This window comes from Excalfactoria chinensis, chromosome 2 (genome assembly GCF_039878825.1).
Source record: "Excalfactoria chinensis isolate bCotChi1 chromosome 2, bCotChi1.hap2, whole genome shotgun sequence".
Lineage (NCBI taxonomy): Eukaryota > Metazoa > Chordata > Aves > Galliformes > Phasianidae > Excalfactoria > Excalfactoria chinensis.
Window position 1 is genome coordinate 71,184,790 of NC_092826.1, and position 17,386 is coordinate 71,202,175.

A 17,386-nucleotide genomic window follows, 5' to 3' on the forward strand; every position below is an offset into this window, starting at 1 on the left:
TTTTCTTTCAGCTGTACAAGTCAGACTAGAAAATGCTAGGGAATGAAAGAAGAAATGTGAATTAACATTTCAGAAAAAGGTTAATGGTGACAATAAGATTCTTTAAATAAATATTATTAGCTTTAACCTACCTTTCAGATCAGAGTGATTTCACTAATATGTTTCCAAGTTGAGCAGAAAAGTCCTTGAATTTCTTCACTGTCCACTTTCAGTAACAAAATCATAGAATCATAGAATGACCCGGGTTGGAAGGGACCTCAAGGATCATGTAGTTCCAACCCCCCTGCCTAGCAGGGCCATCAAACATACACCTTTACTAGATCAGGTTTCCCAGGGCCCTGTCCAACCTGGCCTTGAACACCTCCAAGGATGGGGCATCCACAACCTCCCTGGGCAGCCTGTTCCAGGGCCTAACTACTCTCCTAGTAAAGAACTTCCCCCTAACATCCAACCTAAATCTTCCCTCCTTCAACTTGGATCCATTTCCCCTAGTCCTGCTATTGTAAGCCCTTTCAAAGAGTTTACTCCCCTCCTGGGTGTAGGTTCCCTTCAGGTATTGAAAGGCTGCAATGAGGTCACCCCGCAGCCTTCTCTTCTCCAGGCTGAACAAGTCTAACTCCTTCAGCCTGTCCTCATAGGGGAGGTGATAAGACTATATGGAAATAAGACTATATGGAATATGGCTTTTGTTTGGTTGGTTTTTTTGCATTTAAGACTTTTTATTACTCAAAACAGTTATCCATGAAGTTCTGTAAATCTAGAGACTAACATTTTACTTGCTATTCATAGGCTTATCTTGCCCCTTTTTTTTTTGCCTGACTATGGTCTCTGCACTTTAATCAAATGCACTTTAACCTGTTTCCTGTGAGGTCTCCACTCAATCATTGACAACTAACCTATCCTTACTGGGGAACACTTCTATTTCTCTATATGCCTGATAAGTTTCAGGCCAGAGCTATGTGATTATTGAAGAACTGTCTTGAGAAGTGACAGAGAAATGCGGCCTTCTTTCTTGACATACTCCAGTCTTACTGTGGCCTCATACAAAAAAACAAAGAAGAATGTGTAAGTATTGACATAAGACAGTACAAGTCATTATTCAGGTATAAGGATGATTTTTTCTTTTGAACTATTTCCTTTTCTTGTTGTTCTTGCTGTAGTAGTTTTCTACCTACACTTGTAGCCTGAAATTCTGATTCTATTGAAGAATTGATTGTGTGATATCATATCATTCCAAGTGCATCCTCACTTCCCTCTTCTCTGTTTACATAGATTCTTATTGTTGTTTTCTTTCTAAAGTGCTAAAAGTCTTTTACTTGCTAGTTTTTCCTACTGTCTTTAATACTAACCAAAGAGTATTGTGTGAATTACTCAAAAACACTGGGTATCTGAGGAAGAGGAGCCTACAGAAAAGCTGGGGAGAGACTTTTTATAAAGGCAGATAGTGACAGGATGAGGGTAAATGGCCTTAAAGCGGAAGAGGGTAGATTTAGACTAGAAATCAGGAAGAAATTATTTATTGTGAGGGTGGTGAGACACTGGAGCAGGTTGCCCAGTGAGGTTGTGGATGCCTGTGAATGTTCCCTGAAAGCATTCAAGGTCAGGCTGGATGGGGCTCTGAGCAACCTGGTCTAAAAGGAAGTGTCCCTGCCTGTAACCCAAACTATTCTCTGATTATGATTCCACAAATATGCTTTATTCCCAGGATCTGTACATGTCCCTCCACACTCCCTGAAGTTTTGGGCAATCGCTCTTCAGGGAACTAAATTTTATCAATTAACAGTCTGTTCAACCTAATTGCTTCTTGTGCATTATCTGGGGACAGAATGGAAGAAAGTGTTATTCCATCTCTGCCCATGTATTACAGTCTTGTTTTATTTTAATTTCAAGTGTTTACTGTTATCAACAACAGATTAAGAAAACTGCATAATTGTGGATGAGGACAATTACTTCCACATGTAGGCTGATCATGTGTCAAGCACTTCAGTACCTGAATGCCTTTGGCAGTGCATTAAACAGCACAAAAGATCTGTCAGGTTTGTCCTTTCAGCTTCAGAAGGCTGTTAAGTGAAATGCTGCATAATGAGGGAAAGTATAGCTTTGATTGTTGTTTAGGAAGGATATTTGAGGTTTTTTTGTGTGGACGTATTTAAGACAAATAAAACTATCTGAAAAATTGAGTTTTACAATTTTCTGGAAAGTCCTGCTGGGTCAGTCAGCCTGAATTTCATTTACTGCATGCTGTCTTTAACCTTGCAGAATTCCATTATATCAATAAAGCACTACTTTGGGAAAAAGTTTTCATTTAGTTTTTTTCTAGATAACATGAGGTCAAGCTAAAAGGAACTTGTACAAAGTTTGTGTATAGAGGTAATAATTCAAGGAAAGACCAGAGAATATTAAGATTGTAGTGCTCATCTTTGGGGAAGGAAATAAGGCTTGTTGTGGTAAGCTTCACTTTCTGAACAGATATTCACATGAGCGTCTTTGTGACACATTTGCCAGTAAAAGTTCAGAACACAGCTAACGACACACGAACTTAAAAGTTTCATAGAAATGTTCTTCTCTATAAAGGAAGTGGAATGAGGAATGTGTCACACTGCTCAAATTTCTCTCTCAATAACTAATGGAGAACAGTACAAGTGATGAATTACATATCACAGGATGGTATTTGCAGTTCCAGATAGGCCCCATCTACACATTTAGGTGTCTAAATATGCTTTGTTTTCAACTGTTCAATATACTTTGCTTCAAATATTCAGGCACTTGAAAACGAGTCTTGGACTTCTATGTCAATTGCATGTTTTTGTGTAAATTACCTTAAATGTTCTAAAATTCCTGTGCTGTTAACAGTTATGGAAGTGTGGAGCTTCAATAAAATAAACATTATTTTACTTTGTGCCATTATATTTTAGCATATTTATAAAGACATACTAAAGGAAAACAAATTTATTTAAAATGCAACTTGTTGATAAGAATCTTATATATTCATTACATCACACAGAAAGAATGTGTAGATTCACTGGCAGTTATTGACAATTTCCATAATTTGTATCTGGCACTAAAATGGGGTTTATATCATTACTTTTGTCACGTCTGCTAATTAGGATAAGCACGAATGCCATTTAGTCATTAAAATTAAGAAAAATAACCACCAGGTAGGCTTTTCTAATAATTGCCATATCCCAGATTACTGCCCGAAACCCATGAGTGCAAATTACATGAACTTATGCACAGTGAGAAGCAGTACCCATGAATTATCAAAAATGTTAATGGGAGATACTTTACAGCTAATTTTGAAAGTGAAATGCATATAGAGACTGAAAGACCTATTTGGGTCTGTCACTAATGGCTGCGATCAAGCAGAAAAGTACAATAAACATCACCACTGCTAGCAAGAACAAAGATTTTCTTCAGAGCTCAGTTCTTGTTCATCCTATTGTATGAGAAAACAGTAAAAGCTGAAATATTTGACTAAAATATTGCTGTAGTTGACACAATAACTTTCAGCATTTAAATTCAGATGACTAAATTTCCTCTCTTAAAGTAGGTCTCAGAATCTTCCAGTATGATAAAGCTGTAGCAACTGAGTGAGGCTAAATCCCAAGCTGCAAAAGCATTCACCATTAGCAAATTCACCCATTCACTTTATTCATTATGGACTTATGTTTTGTCATGTTCTTTGTCTAGGAGTGTACGCTATTCCTTGTATCCAGGATTAAGTATCACCAAGCAGTTAAAATTAACAAAGATGTCTAAACAGATTCCTGAATAACAGACAAGGATCCTCATATAGTACATACGGATATAATGCGCATCTGTTCTGTAGATATTCCTCTCGTAGTAAAAGTCTATGTATTTTGTACATTTGTAACATAACTTACCCATTCTGTCTGCAAATGTGCTGTGCAGTTATATTTGAAACACTTCTAGAAAATTTTGAATTGATGTATAAAGAGAACATTGGGTTGTTCCAGCTTGAAAAAGGAAAAAAAAAAAAAAAAAAAAAAAAAAAATGGAATTTACAAGAAAAGAGGTACATGGTCATGACCTTAGTCAAAACTCCAAATGTTTATATTCTTAATAGCTGGTGTATGACCACAAAATATGAAGGACATGGGCATACTGTTCTGTATATGCATGTATGTATATATGTGAATGCACATATGCAGTGAAACAACCAGCAAAAATTAAAGGACTTTAAACCTTTAAACTCAATGTCTGATGCAAAAGATGGGACTCTTTTTAATGATTAGACTAGAGGAAGCATGGAGATGAGCTTTATTGGTTCAGTGGTGCCCTAATTAAATATAGACTTTTTTTTTTTTTTTTTTTTTTTTTTTTTTTTTTTTTTTTAAGCAAAGAAATACAGGAAAAGAAAAAAATATTAGGATTTAGGATGGTATATAAGGAATGTGACGCAGCAATAAATTAAGAGAAGACATCATGGCATCCATGTTTGTGTCTCTCCCCCAGACAGTCGAGGTCCCGGGATAAGTCGGGTTAGTTGGCAAATACGTCAGCTGTAGTGACCGTATGCTAGTTGACTTCATGATCTCAAGGAATATGGGCTTGGTGAAATGCAAAGCCAGTGCCCTGAGTTTGAGGAGAACAAACTCCTGGATGTTTAAGGAATTACTGAATGGGATCCCCTGGGAAACTCTCCTTAGGGACAAAGGAGAGAGCGAAGCAGGCAGTTCTTTAGAGCTACCTTTCAGAATGCATCACTCTTATGAAGAAAGGTTGAGAGACGTGGGCTTGTTCAGACTGCAAAAGAGAAGACTTTGGGAATCATTACTGTTGCCCTGCAGTATTTTAGGGGCCTCCATAAACAGAAGAGAGATTGAGTTTTACATGGTCTCACAATGCTAGGACAAGGGAGAATGGTTTAAAACTAAAAAAGGGAGATTTAGATTAGATGATCTAGGAAATTTTTTTACTTAGAGGTTGGCGAAGCACTGAATCCTCTGGTTGCCCAGAGAAGTTGTGGATGCTCCATCCCTGGAGGTGTTCAAAGCCAGACTGGATGGAGCCCTGGGTGGCCTGATCTAGTGGATGGTTACCCCACCAGTGACAGAGTTTGATGTAGGTGACCCTTAGTATCCTTTCCAAACCATATTATTCTGCATTTCCATAGTCACTGTTGGCTGGACCTCTGGTATGTGATGCAGTGAAGTACTATTGTTACTGGTACTATGTCACTGGTGAGCAACAGACCAAACTATTAAACATTATATAAATATTTCAGTAAAAAAAAAAAAAAAAGTTTAAACAAGTTCAAAGAGTCCAAAAATTAGTAGCCATGAATAAGGCTGATAGTTAGCAGTAACCTCCATTTGATTTGACTGTAGCCATATTGACTGCTTCATAGACAATACAATAAACAATTTAAGAAAAATTGAGACAAGACTTCAAACTACAATGAAACCCTCCTGGGGCTACAAAAGAGTAGAGGAACTCCCTCCCAAAAATATAAAAAATTGCTCTGTGTGTTCAAGACTAGGAGAAAGCACAATGACTGCAGTCATCTTTCCAAATCAGTACTGCCATAAGTTAAAAAAAGTGGAGTTACCGTAGTAACTTAAACCAACTTAAAATATTCAATTTTACTTGTGTATATTCAGTTCTTTCTCATGAGTGCAGAATTTCACTGAATGAGTGGGAGGGTTCGCTATCCATTCATTTGGGAGAGTGTTACTGCTCCATTGATAATACTCGACATTCTACCCTGAAAATTAAAAATAACTCATTGAAAATGTGTAAAAAAATCATCAACAACAACAACAAAAAACAATAACAAAAATAACCCAACTGAGATTTACCCACTGTCTTTTGTGGAAATTAGCTTTACAGAGGAACCATCAGTTTTCTGGAAAGTTTCTGCAAGTTGTTTCTCTTGGATGTGATGCATTCTATCCTGATTTGGAATATGGTAACAATATCACTTAATGATTTTTTTTTTTTTTTTGAAAAGGCCACCACCATCTGGTGATTAATATCAGTTAACAACACAGTGATTTTTCTTTTCAAGTGAGCCTTTTCTAAATCAGTACAATTTTAAATGTCCCATCCATTATAAAAGACAACCTCTTACTAATTCAGTGTTAAAATTCACTTGAGTTTGTTGCAACTTTACCTACCACTTAAGCAAATCTGGTCCAACTTTCCTAATATATCCTAGATAGGGCATGCATAATTAAAAGAAAGCAAACTATCACGAAAATTAATAGTGACAGTCATAGCAATAAGACAGATTTCTCATCTCTTTTGCCCATAGATATCTATTAACCTTTCTTATACTCAAACACGGACATAGTATATTACTTGAGAAAATCATAAAATGAGATGTATTTTCAAGACAGTGCTGAAGGAACGTAAGGGAAAATTTGTCTATGTCTGGGGTCCATATATACAATAGGTAGGGATGTATACAATATCTATGTTGCAACTCTGGAATAATTTATAATTGAAATTATAAAAATGTGTTCTTTCTCTGTCTTTATGACTCTGAGATAAAAAGCAGACACTGTGAAGATACACTTTCAATTTATGAATCTTAAAGTTCATGGAACGTCAACACTACAGATTGATAATATAAATATATATATGGCAGTATTTTTAGCTTAAAAGACTAGAAAAGAGAATGAGGAAAACATACAATCTCAAAAATCTTAAGCCACAGTCTAACTGTTCTGAGCTTTGATGCAGAGTTTATAACCCTAAGAAGGTTGGTAACAACAGTTCATGTGACACAACATATCTGAGCTTTTGGAAAAGAGTTTTGTGAAATGTAAGATGACAGACTGCTGATGAGCTGGGAAGCAAGCACCAGGCATCTAGGGCAGATCCATGAGAAAGTAGACTGGAAGCAGAGAATTTGAAAAGATATGAGCTCACTTGGTTCTTCAAGGGTCAGAAACCGGAGTCAGCCACACATCACACAGGAAAGGAAAAAAAAAAAAAAAAAAAAAAAAAAGTGAGAAGTCTAAAAAGGTTAATAAATAAATAAATAAATAAATAAAACCTTTTGTATTTAGCAGCAACCACCTGAGCTTGGGTGATCACCTTTTAGAAGCTTATTTTTCCCTTATTATTTTTACCTCTTAAGAATGGAACTGTGATGCCTACAGCTTAGGAACCAAATTTTTTATCATTCTTGAACATAGTCACAGTTCAGTTAATAATGCTAATATGGCCATGTTCTCATAGATTAAACATAGATTTCTTATAAATATATATGTAAGTCATAGAAGGTCTTGGGTTGGAAGGGACCTCAAAGATCATCAAGTTCAAACTCCCTCCACAGACAGAACCTTCTAGATTAAGTACTAGGCCAGATTGCCCAGTAGCCCACTCAACCTGGCCTTAAACACCTCCAGAGATAGGGCATCCACAACCAGTCAGGGCAAGCTGTTCCAGCACTCACTCAGTAAAAGTGTTTCTTCCCAACATCTAATCTAAATCATACTCTCCTTAGTTTAAAATCATTTCCCTTGTCCTATTACTATCTACACCTGTGTAAAACGTTGATTTCCCTCATTTTTAAAAATTCCCTTTAAGTATTGGAAGGCCACGATAAGATCTCCCCACAGCCTTCTCTTTTCCAGGTGTTTCACTCCAGTTATTGAAGGAGATGGTTCAATATATACGTACACCCAGAGCAAGATTAAGGTAGTAAAAGCTGACAAGATATAGTCCAATCAATTTATTACAAATTCAGAGCACTTCAGGTATGCAGGTCAGATTGGAAAGTTAGCAATAGCAAATAGAGGAATCCTAGTGAGTAAGTCATAAAGCAGGGATAGTCACCACCATATAACCAGCGAAGTCTCATTGAGATCTGAATATTGCTGCAGTTTGTCAGCAACATCTCATTAACCTGCATAGGGGCAGTTCCGAAGAGCGCTCCAAAAGCTCCACACATCTCCTATGCTGGGAAGATCCCTTCCCCCTGGCAGTCAGCCTTTAAATGAGGTCTAAGAAAGCTGTAGCCAGGCTGCAACAGTTCCAGTGACAGAGCTGAACTGTTTTCACCACCGGGCCTTTCACCCTGCACTCCTGCAAGAGCCGCCACCCTCCTTGCTTGGGTACCCCAGGCCCACACCCTCACCCCCTGTGAGGACTGTTAATGGTGGCATGGAATGGCCATTGTGACCTACAGGGTGTGGAGCAGAGCTAAGGCTGTGGGGCTCAGGCCAAGCTCAGTCTGACCTGGTGAGGTGAGCAGGGAGGAAGGCTCTGTCTGTGGCTGCTGAGGGAGGAGGACGGGGCCCCAGCGCTGGGAGCCTGAGCTGTGAACTCATACTCATCCCATTTCTCCCATAGGTTGGCATAGGAGCGTGTAGAGGAGAAAGCCCAGTGCTGCTGGGACAGAGACTCTGCGAGTGCTCACAGTCGACGTACACCATGTCCATGGGAGGAAAGAAGTCTGACAGATCATGGAAGCCAGATGAAAGTAAATAATCCCTGTGCGCAGCTCCCCGTCACCGGGCACTGGGGTTCTGAGGGTCTGCCTGTAACAGAGAGGGGAAGCAAGGGCATTCAGGGGCATCCCGGCCGCCACAGCCAGGGCCCCTCTGCTCCTCGGCCAGAGGGGCTGTGGTTGGGCTGTGGCTGTCTGCTGGCACCACTGGGTCTGCAGTGCCCCTTCCCCACTGCGGCCTCCAGCCCTGCCCCTCAGCTGGCACTGCCAGCACAGAGCAGGCCCCAAGGAAAGCCCTCGAGTGCACCTGGATCCACAAGACACTCACTGCTGTTACTGTCTCCTCTCCAGAGTGTGTGCTGTGCGTCCAGGGAGATGTTGACCGAGTCATCTATGGGCGCAAGCTCATCATCAATGGGATCTATTTCCATGAGTTTTGTGTGGTGAGTTCCCTTGCAGCTGCTTCCACCATCCTCCAAACAACGGATCCCTCCTTTCTGCCCTAACAGGAACCTGCTCTTCTCCCATACAGGCATTTTCTGGCCACCTTCTTCAAGAGGCAAGAATGCAGGAGAGAAATGAATGTCTCAGCATTCTGAAGATATTACTCGCAATCAAGCAGTCAGAACAGACGGTGAGGACCTAACTGGAACAGGGAGCTTTGTGGCAGGACAGGCTTGGCGAGCTTAGCTTGGTCCAAAGAAAGCTATCTCACACCTTCCAACCTGCTCCAGGTGGAGCTTGCAGACAAGCCCTGTTCACCAGGCAGCTCTACAGAGTACCTCCCAGCTGCGCCCAGTGGTGTGCAGCCCTCTGTATAGGCCCTGAGCCTACCACTGATGGGGGCTGCTTGTTCTTTCCAGCTCTGCTTCGTCTGTGGCAAGAGGGGGGCCTTCATCACCTGCGCAGAGCCAGGCTGTGACCGCAGCTTCCACCTCCCCTGCGCCTCAGAGGGTGAATGTGTCACCCAGTACTTTGGACAGTACAGGTAAGGACTGCCAGCCCTTGCCTGTGGCCTCCAGTCCCTGCTGTCAGCACCAGCCGAAAAAGTGAGAAATGTGCTGTGACAGCTCCCCGCAGCCTGACAGAGCCAGAGCCTTGGCCTGGGGCTCCTTCCTGTTCCTCTGCCCTCCTCACTGCATTCCTCACCTTGCCTCGCTCTCCCATCTTGCCCCAGGTCCTTCTGCTGGGAGCACCGCCCACGGCAGGCAGTGGAGACAAGACCAGTGCAGGACACAACCTGCATCATGTGCATGGACTCCGTGGAGGACAGCAGAGGACCAGAGTGGGACAACAACTCCCATGCACAAAAGGGAGACAAGCCCATGCGCTGCAGTGCCCCCGAGTGCCTTTACCCACACGGCAGGGAGCAGTCAGGACAGGGGTGAGTTACCTCAGCAGCCCTCTGGGGCTCTGTGTGGGATTGCAGCCTCACCACAGGCTGGGGGAGCACAACCGGAGCACCAGAGCTGTGCCGGGCACTCCCTGGCTCAGGTCACTCAGCCCTCATGGCCACAACCCGTTTGTTTCTCCAGGCCCTGGCAGCTGCTCCTCTGCAGCTCCTGTGCTGCACAAGGCACCCATCGGCTGTGTTCCGACTTGAGTAAGAGCAGGGACACCTGGGAGTGCAACGCCTGTGCTGGAGAGGGCACCTGTAAGAGGCAAACAGCCACATGCCGCCGGGCTGGGGCCTGGCGAGGTCTTGCTCAAGTCCCTTTTGGCCCATGGGGGATGGGAACCTCTCCCACCCCAGGGCTGGGGTTCCATCCCGCTCACCTTCCTGCCTCCCCTTACAGCCTCCAGCATTACCGTGGACAGCGCTGGCCCCAGCTCTGCCATCCAGCCGGGACTGGGGCCTTCCCAAAGCCCCGCAACGTCGGAGAGCAGCAGCAGCTGCAGTACCACCAGCCAGGCACCTTCCTGGCCAGCTCACGGTTCCATGGTGCCTGAGAGCAGCGTCCTGCCCAGCCAGCGCAGGATAGAATGGAGGAGAGTCTGCTCGCGTTTGCATCGCACTGACGATGCAAGTAACGAGCCCCAGGGATGCTGTGGGAGCAGCCGTGCTGCAGCCCTGAGTGCTCAGAACACTGCCTCGAACTCTGCCACACAAGGGACATCGCGGTGCTCGAGGCACTCCCCGGCTGCTGGCTGCGGCCGCCGGTGCAGGCAGGGACCGCGGGCCCAGACACGAAGCCGCTCTCCATTGCAGCGCCGGGCCACGGGTTCCCCGAGCCGGCCTCAAAGACGCCGTGCGAGCAGGCACGTACCAGCCCCTAGTGCCAACGGCTGCAACCGCACCTACACGCGACGGGGAGCAAGCATGTCCTCGAGGGATTCCACGGGGGCTGTTGGAAGCCGGCGCAGGCAGCCAAGTCGGGCCCGGACTCGGAGCCGCTCTCCTATCAATCATCGGGCCGCAGAGGCCCGGAGCCAGCCCCAAAGACACCGCGGAGGCCGACCCGGGCAGCGACGGCCAGCTCGGGAGCGAAGTCGCTCCCAGGTACCTCGTCGGGGTCAGAATACCAACCGCTGTCCCCACTGATGCTGCAGGAGCAGTCATCTGCAAGCTTCACATGCTGGCTACAGTCATCAGAGTCAGTCACAATAAATCTGAGAGTTCCATCATGCCACTGTCAGTTTTGCTCTTCTCTGCCTTCCCCCGAGGAGGTGGGCAGCTTTGGGGCTGGAACCACGGGGAAGTAGTTCTTGGGATCTGCCACCACTAACGTTTTCAGTAATATTTGCCCAAATGTTGTTTGCCAAATTCAGTCTCTCAAGAAGCACTGGCCGTGTGGAGGTCAGTGGCTCTGAACATTCACTCAGTTAGTATAAAGGGAGCTGGTACTGCAGATAGAAAGCTGTCTTTTCTGGATATTTTGATTTTTGAAATACTGAAAAAATCCCAACAGATTGCAAATTCATCAATGAAGTTATAGTCCTTCTTGTTCCTTAGAATGTTACTTCTTAAATATAGTTGAGCTATTTCTAAATCTCTGAAGGAGCACAATCCCACGTAACTCTATTTTCCTTTTGATTTTGGGGTTTTCCCACCAAAATTTAAACAAAGTCTGGCTTGCCGTATTCCACAGGATGCTAAAGAAGGTAACCTACATGTGGGGCGGGGGGCAGATTGCTGTCCAAGCTGTGCTGGGCCACTTGTTGCCTGTTGCCTGCTGGTTGGAAGTTCCTGGAATAGCCTTTCTCTGTAATCCAGACTCATTTAACATCTATTTTTGCTCGCATATATATATATATATATATGAATATAAAATGTACTAGCACATAAGAATGTAAAATATATTTAAGTAGCATTTATAAATGACTATTGAAAGGAAAATGAAACACTGAAATCTTTTATTATTCAATTGTCCAGACAGTTGGCTAATTGCAAACAGTGTAGGAAAAAAAAAAAAAAGCATAACCAAACTAACAAAAAAACAAAACAAATACAAAACAAACGGAAAACAACAACAACAAAAACAAAAAACCACAACAAAGCACAACAACAGCAAAACAACAAAAAACAACCTGGTGATCTGCTAATGAACTCTGAATCCTGGAATCAATGTCAAGCAAAGGGCCAGTGTCTAATCAAGCCAGCTAAAGGATTTAGAGCTTTCAGCTACTTTCAAAAGAAGAAGAGGTCAGGAAGTGCACAGAAACATACAGCTTCAACTCTATTGGCATAATGAGCTGAAACACTGCTTCTGTCTTTAGTAAACACATTATTGCAAAAGCAAGAAAATTAAGTGCATTTTCAGCACAAAAGCATGATTGAAGCAGTTATAAATTTTCATAAATATTCTGTCTCGCTTATAAGAAACAGCTCATAATACCAAAGATGTATAGCAGAACAGCTAATATTTTTTAAAGTGGAGTTGTGAAAATCTGCATATTTAATTATTTTTCAGCAGAATTTGATTTATCTTTGTAACTACTGTAAACCAGTAGATTTATGAAAAAGGCTATGTTTTCCAGAATCTCATATATTACTTTTGTATGTAAAATTGTCTAAGGAATTAAGCAACTTTTAGGCTTCTGAAGCAGGTTGATTCTTTTTTAAAACAAACAAACAAACAATCAAAGAAAAAAACATAACTAATTAACTAAAACAGGAGAAGATGTGTAATAAAGGCAACACTTTCTAAGTCTAAAAGACTTTTTGTCTTTGGGCCTGTTTTATTTGTAGCAGTCTTTTGAACAGAGAAGGATGAAGTAGCAAAAAGAGCAAATAAAATCACAGAAAACTAACGACAATCTCAAAGAACCAGTTTAAGATAAACTCACTGCCATTCAAAAAGTAGGCGTATCCCGAACACAATGAAATGATGAACATTGTACAGGTATGACAGATGCATGCATAAGAAATAAACAATTTTAGTTTTCCCAACGAGTACTCTTATGTGTTTTAAAGTCCTGCTATTGAACTGAGGTAGGAAACTGTTTCGCACAGAGGCTATTCATACACAGCTAATGAGAAAGAAAAGAGTACACTCACCTTCCTAAAATGCTAAATGGATGCTAAATGAATGCGTACAGTTGTCAGTATCTTTTCATGGGAGTTAACTGAATCACCAGTACCATCTTGGAGAGGCTATCCATAATCTGAATTATTTCATTTGAGGGAAAGCTTCAAGAACAGACATGATCTGATGGTATTCAACAGCTCATTGCACTGACATGTCTATCATCTTTACCACTGACAGTAAGTGAATTGAACAAGGATGAAATAGGATAAGATTCTGCAGAATTTAGAGTTAAGAACAGGAAAAGTGCCTCACATGAGAAATTAAGATATCCACATGATCTTACATTGCTGTGTCTTTCAGAGTTCTGAAAGTGGTCTCCTCTTGCGGGATGACTCAGTGAGCGATGATCTTAGGTACAGAAAAATATTCGTTTTTATAGTTCTCTGCACATTTGCATGATAAAATTGAAGGGATCCTGACTGGAATCCTTACAAAACTAAAGTATGCCGGTACATTTTTAAAATCTAAGTCAGGGAACTTATTTGAAATCTGAATTTCATTGCTTGTTGGAGCCATTTTACTATGCACTATTTATTCTCGACAGTGTTAACACATAAAGCCTTTTCCCTTCAGTGCAATACCAGAATTTTATTCAAAGATAATATTTTTTATTTATTACTCTTGTTCAGAGGGGAAAAAAAAATAGACTTTTAATTCAAGCTTCTAAAGTGCTGCTTGACTACTTAGCTAACACAACACAAGGGAATAGCACTCTTCATCAGGCGAAGCAAAAATGACTGAAACTATCTAAAATGTGTGACAAGAGACTTAAATAAAAAATAAAAGTACATTGTCTTCTGGTGGATATCAGCATGTGTGATGATATTCAGTACTGGCTTAAGAAGCAGATCAAGTACTTCGTGCTGACTACGTATTATTCAGTATTCAGCATTTTGTTCTCTACAGATGCCTTTCTCTCCATTGCTGTCAACATTTTGTTTTCTATGAACTTTTGACAGAAACTATTTGCTAGAATTTCATTTTGCTCTTTTCCTCCCACTGCTTTACAACCAAACCATGTGACATGGGCATGCTAAGGAAGGCTGCAGTTGGGTTCATTCAGTACTGACTGAAGGCTGTGAGCGTGCTGGAAACTGCAGTACTGCCCAAAATATAGAGTGCATTTTTTCACTACTTATCCACTACAGAGGTATTGGTTTTTGATGTGTATAGTACCTTTCTCATTTTTGTACATGTTGTATCTCTTACCACGTTATTTTTTGGAGGATTTGTTATCATCATTCACACAAAAAAAAATCAATTGCATTTTTGGTTGTGCTTCTTCAGATTCAGTTTAAGCTCATAGGAGCTGAAAAATCTAGTAGCATTGCATTAGCTATGTATTTTTGCCAGCAATGAAGAAGAATCTGCATGTTACGCTTGTAGAAATCTGCACCAGCGGAGGCAATCTGCCTGCACATGAATATATGTAGTATAAATCATCATATGGCTATGCATCTAAACTTTATTTCAAAAATTAATCATGAGATTTTTGTAAACATTTGAGTTGTTAATGAGTTCTTTCACACTATCCGAAGAACATAAAGCTAAAGTTGTTCACAAATATCTTTTCTGTTTCATTGTGTCTATGCTATGCCTGAGAACTAGCGCAACAGAAGATGGAATAAATTTACTTAGAAATAAGTTTAAATAATAAAAATAGGCAATGGAAATGCGGGGTGGGGTGGGGAGCTGAATTTTAAGTCCTCTCAGTTTTTAGGTCAACAGATAAGATCAGTTCTCCTACTACACAGAGGTCTAAATGCCAGATAACTTGAACAAATATTCCACTTCTCTGGAGTAATGATAAGGAGAAGGCTTCTGACTACAAAGCTCCTGAGTTCTTTATGCCCATGTTGTGTGCAGAGCACATGATAAGCAGTTAACAGCCATGACTCCAATACACTGCAGTCAAGGATTATGTTATATGCTCTGTATGAAAGAAACATTTCTTATTATTAGTTGTCTGGCAACAATATGAACACACTGCAGTTGGATGTGGTGTACAAAACTATTCATTAAGAAAGCTCTACTGGGAAGTCTATACAGCAATATACAAAAGGCAGCTCATCATACCTTTACGCATAATTTAGGCTTCAGGGGCAGCAATATCCTGTTGTAGGTCAGCCTGGCACTGTGTTTCTGCAGGACGGGGGATAAAACCCATCACTATCTCTTCTAATAACACAGTCTTGATTTATAGGCCATTACGTGCATTTTGTTTTATGTGGAGTGGTTAGAATCAGAATTTTTTGGATAAACGACATTTGAAACTCATGTATCAGTGATTTTTTTGCTGTACAAAATATTCCACAATGCTCTGTAAGGCTCTCAGGTAGAATCATCAGTCATAGCTAAAATATAGATCAGAACTACTCCTGCCCCAGGCTTTTTGAAACAGAAAAATAAATGCCTCTAGCACAGGCCATCCACTGTCATTTCACTCCCAGTATGCCCCCAGCTTCTTGGAAAATAAAGCAATTTTCCCCCAGGAAAACCATCAGGGTAGCATCTTTGAACTGGGAGATAAACTGAGACTGTTTCAAATGGAAGCAGCAGGACAGGCAAGCCACCCCAAAATAATCGGTCCCTTCAATCAGGGGGTTCATGTGACGGTGGTGAAAAACAAACACAGAGATATAAATGTAAATACACCATACAGAAATAATCTACCTTCAGTGCCACCCTAACTGGCTGAAAATGAATGTCCCTGTCAGTACATCTAGATTCTGGATGTCTTGTTACATTCTTCTCAACTTCAATAGTTTTCCCATCTTAATAAGTTCTGTATTCCAGACTATATATCTTCAAGCAGAAATATTTTTTTTTTTCTTTCTTTTTTTTTTTTTTTTTTTCTTTTAGTTTTTTCTTTTTTACCCTTAGCGTAATGGAACAAAACACTTAGATCTATCAAACAAACACTATAGTAAAGATGATGTATTGCAGCATTTCAGTACAAGGATAAAAGCAATGAAGATTTGACACAAGTGTAAAGAATTTGTAGCACTGCTGTGACTTTCTCTTTCTCTCTTTAAAATATTGTCAGTGGTTTAACCTCTTTATTCAAATCAAGTTGTTAATTTTTCCTTGTGGTGTTTAATATGAAATGGTAGCAATAGAGACTTTGTAAGAAGGTGTGGATCTGAGTAAAGTTGTATTAATAGGCATACCTTTGAATGTAAGGATTTTTTTTTGCTGGTATTCCTAGAATATTCTAAATAAAACAAATGGAGTCATTTGTGTCACTGAGAGAGACTTTCTCTATCTCTTTGTTCAGAAACACTTTATATGCCCATCTGGATAATATGACTGTTGTGGTAAGTATGTTGGTGTGAGTTCAGCATTAGTAAATAACAGTTGTTAAAAGTAAGTAGTTGTCATGTTTGCACATGACATTGACAGAATTAATAAAATGCTGAATGTTAGATATAAACTTCTATTACCTGATAAATGTTAAGTACAAAAAGCAAACATTTCATTTACCAAGGAACACACAGCTCACTGCAACAATCAAAGTCCTCTACAAAATCTTACTGCATTATCAATGAGCTCATATTAAATGTAAGTAGAATGCAATCTTTGTTCTACAAAAGGACAATAAGAATTGCATACGTATACGTAGTTGCACATATATACACACACAAGGAGCTTCACTGAGCCAATTATAGTTCAGATTGCCTATTTTACAGTAATCTATATGATTGCACCATATTCTGTTAAATTACACATATGGCTTTTTGTTGTTGTTTTTTATATTTACTTTTTTTCTCAGCAAACAGAATTTAGAGTTTCTGTAGTAAAAATATTCTATTTTTACATAGACTGTATAAAATATTATCAGGTAATATACTCAACAGCAGTTCCTTTACAAGTTTAGGTGCTGGAAACAGGAGTAGCAACCCTAATAAATCTACTCACTAATTTACTGGTAAGAGGTAAATGTCATTTGGTTACAGATGACATTTCTGCAGAATATGAATAATTTATTTGCTTATTACATGGGTAGTGGAGAATTCTGTTTTGTATGCTTAAGATATTAATTTCCTTTCTTTAAAGTTGTCACAAGTGTGACAGAAGATGTGATAGTTCAGTGCATTCTTCTCTATTATCATTTCCAACAATAAGTGGATTTAAACAGTTGGTTGGATTTGCTTTGGATTTTTCAAGTTTTAACATAAATAGTTGTAATCTTTAATGTCAAAGTTTTCTTTGAGCTACCCTGACAATGAATAAAGCACATAGCTAACTTAGTTTCTGGAAAGATATTTAGTCTGCTACAATCTTGAGCATAACATGAAAGAATCTTTCGAATATCAGAACTGATGTGTTTAATAAGAGTGAAATAGAATGGTTCACATTTTTATTTCTTTAAAACTGAATCTTTCATGTGGTTGCTCTGTAATTTTCAGCTCCCAGTAATTTAGTTATATAACGA

The 17,386-nt window shown here is 40.4% G+C and overlaps 1 protein-coding gene across 1 annotated transcript; it reads left to right on the forward strand.

Annotated features, from left to right (window-relative positions):
• The first annotated feature begins 8,406 nt into the window (after positions 1-8,406).
• LOC140247791 (uncharacterized) lies at positions 8,407-10,964 on the forward strand. Its single transcript, XM_072327733.1, has 7 exons — positions 8,407-8,455; positions 8,774-8,865; positions 8,955-9,056; positions 9,286-9,410; positions 9,600-9,806; positions 9,958-10,076; positions 10,219-10,964. Exons 1-7 carry the CDS (start codon positions 8,407-8,409, stop codon positions 10,962-10,964), a joined length of 1,440 nt encoding a protein of 479 aa, XP_072183834.1.
• Positions 10,965-17,386: the final 6,422 nt, after the last annotated feature.

Excerpts from the sequence above, each read along its gene's own strand:
- LOC140247791 (XM_072327733.1), top strand. The coding sequence starts at position 8,407 with ATGTCCATGGGAGGAAAGAAGTCTGACAGATCATGGAAGCCAGATGAA. Across the intron at positions 9,411-9,599 it reads CAGTACTTTGGACAGTACAG|GTCCTTCTGCTGGGAGCACC; the intron begins GTAAGGACTGCC and ends ATCTTGCCCCAG. Across the intron at positions 10,077-10,218 it reads CTGTGCTGGAGAGGGCACCT|CCTCCAGCATTACCGTGGAC; the intron begins GTAAGAGGCAAA and ends CTCCCCTTACAG.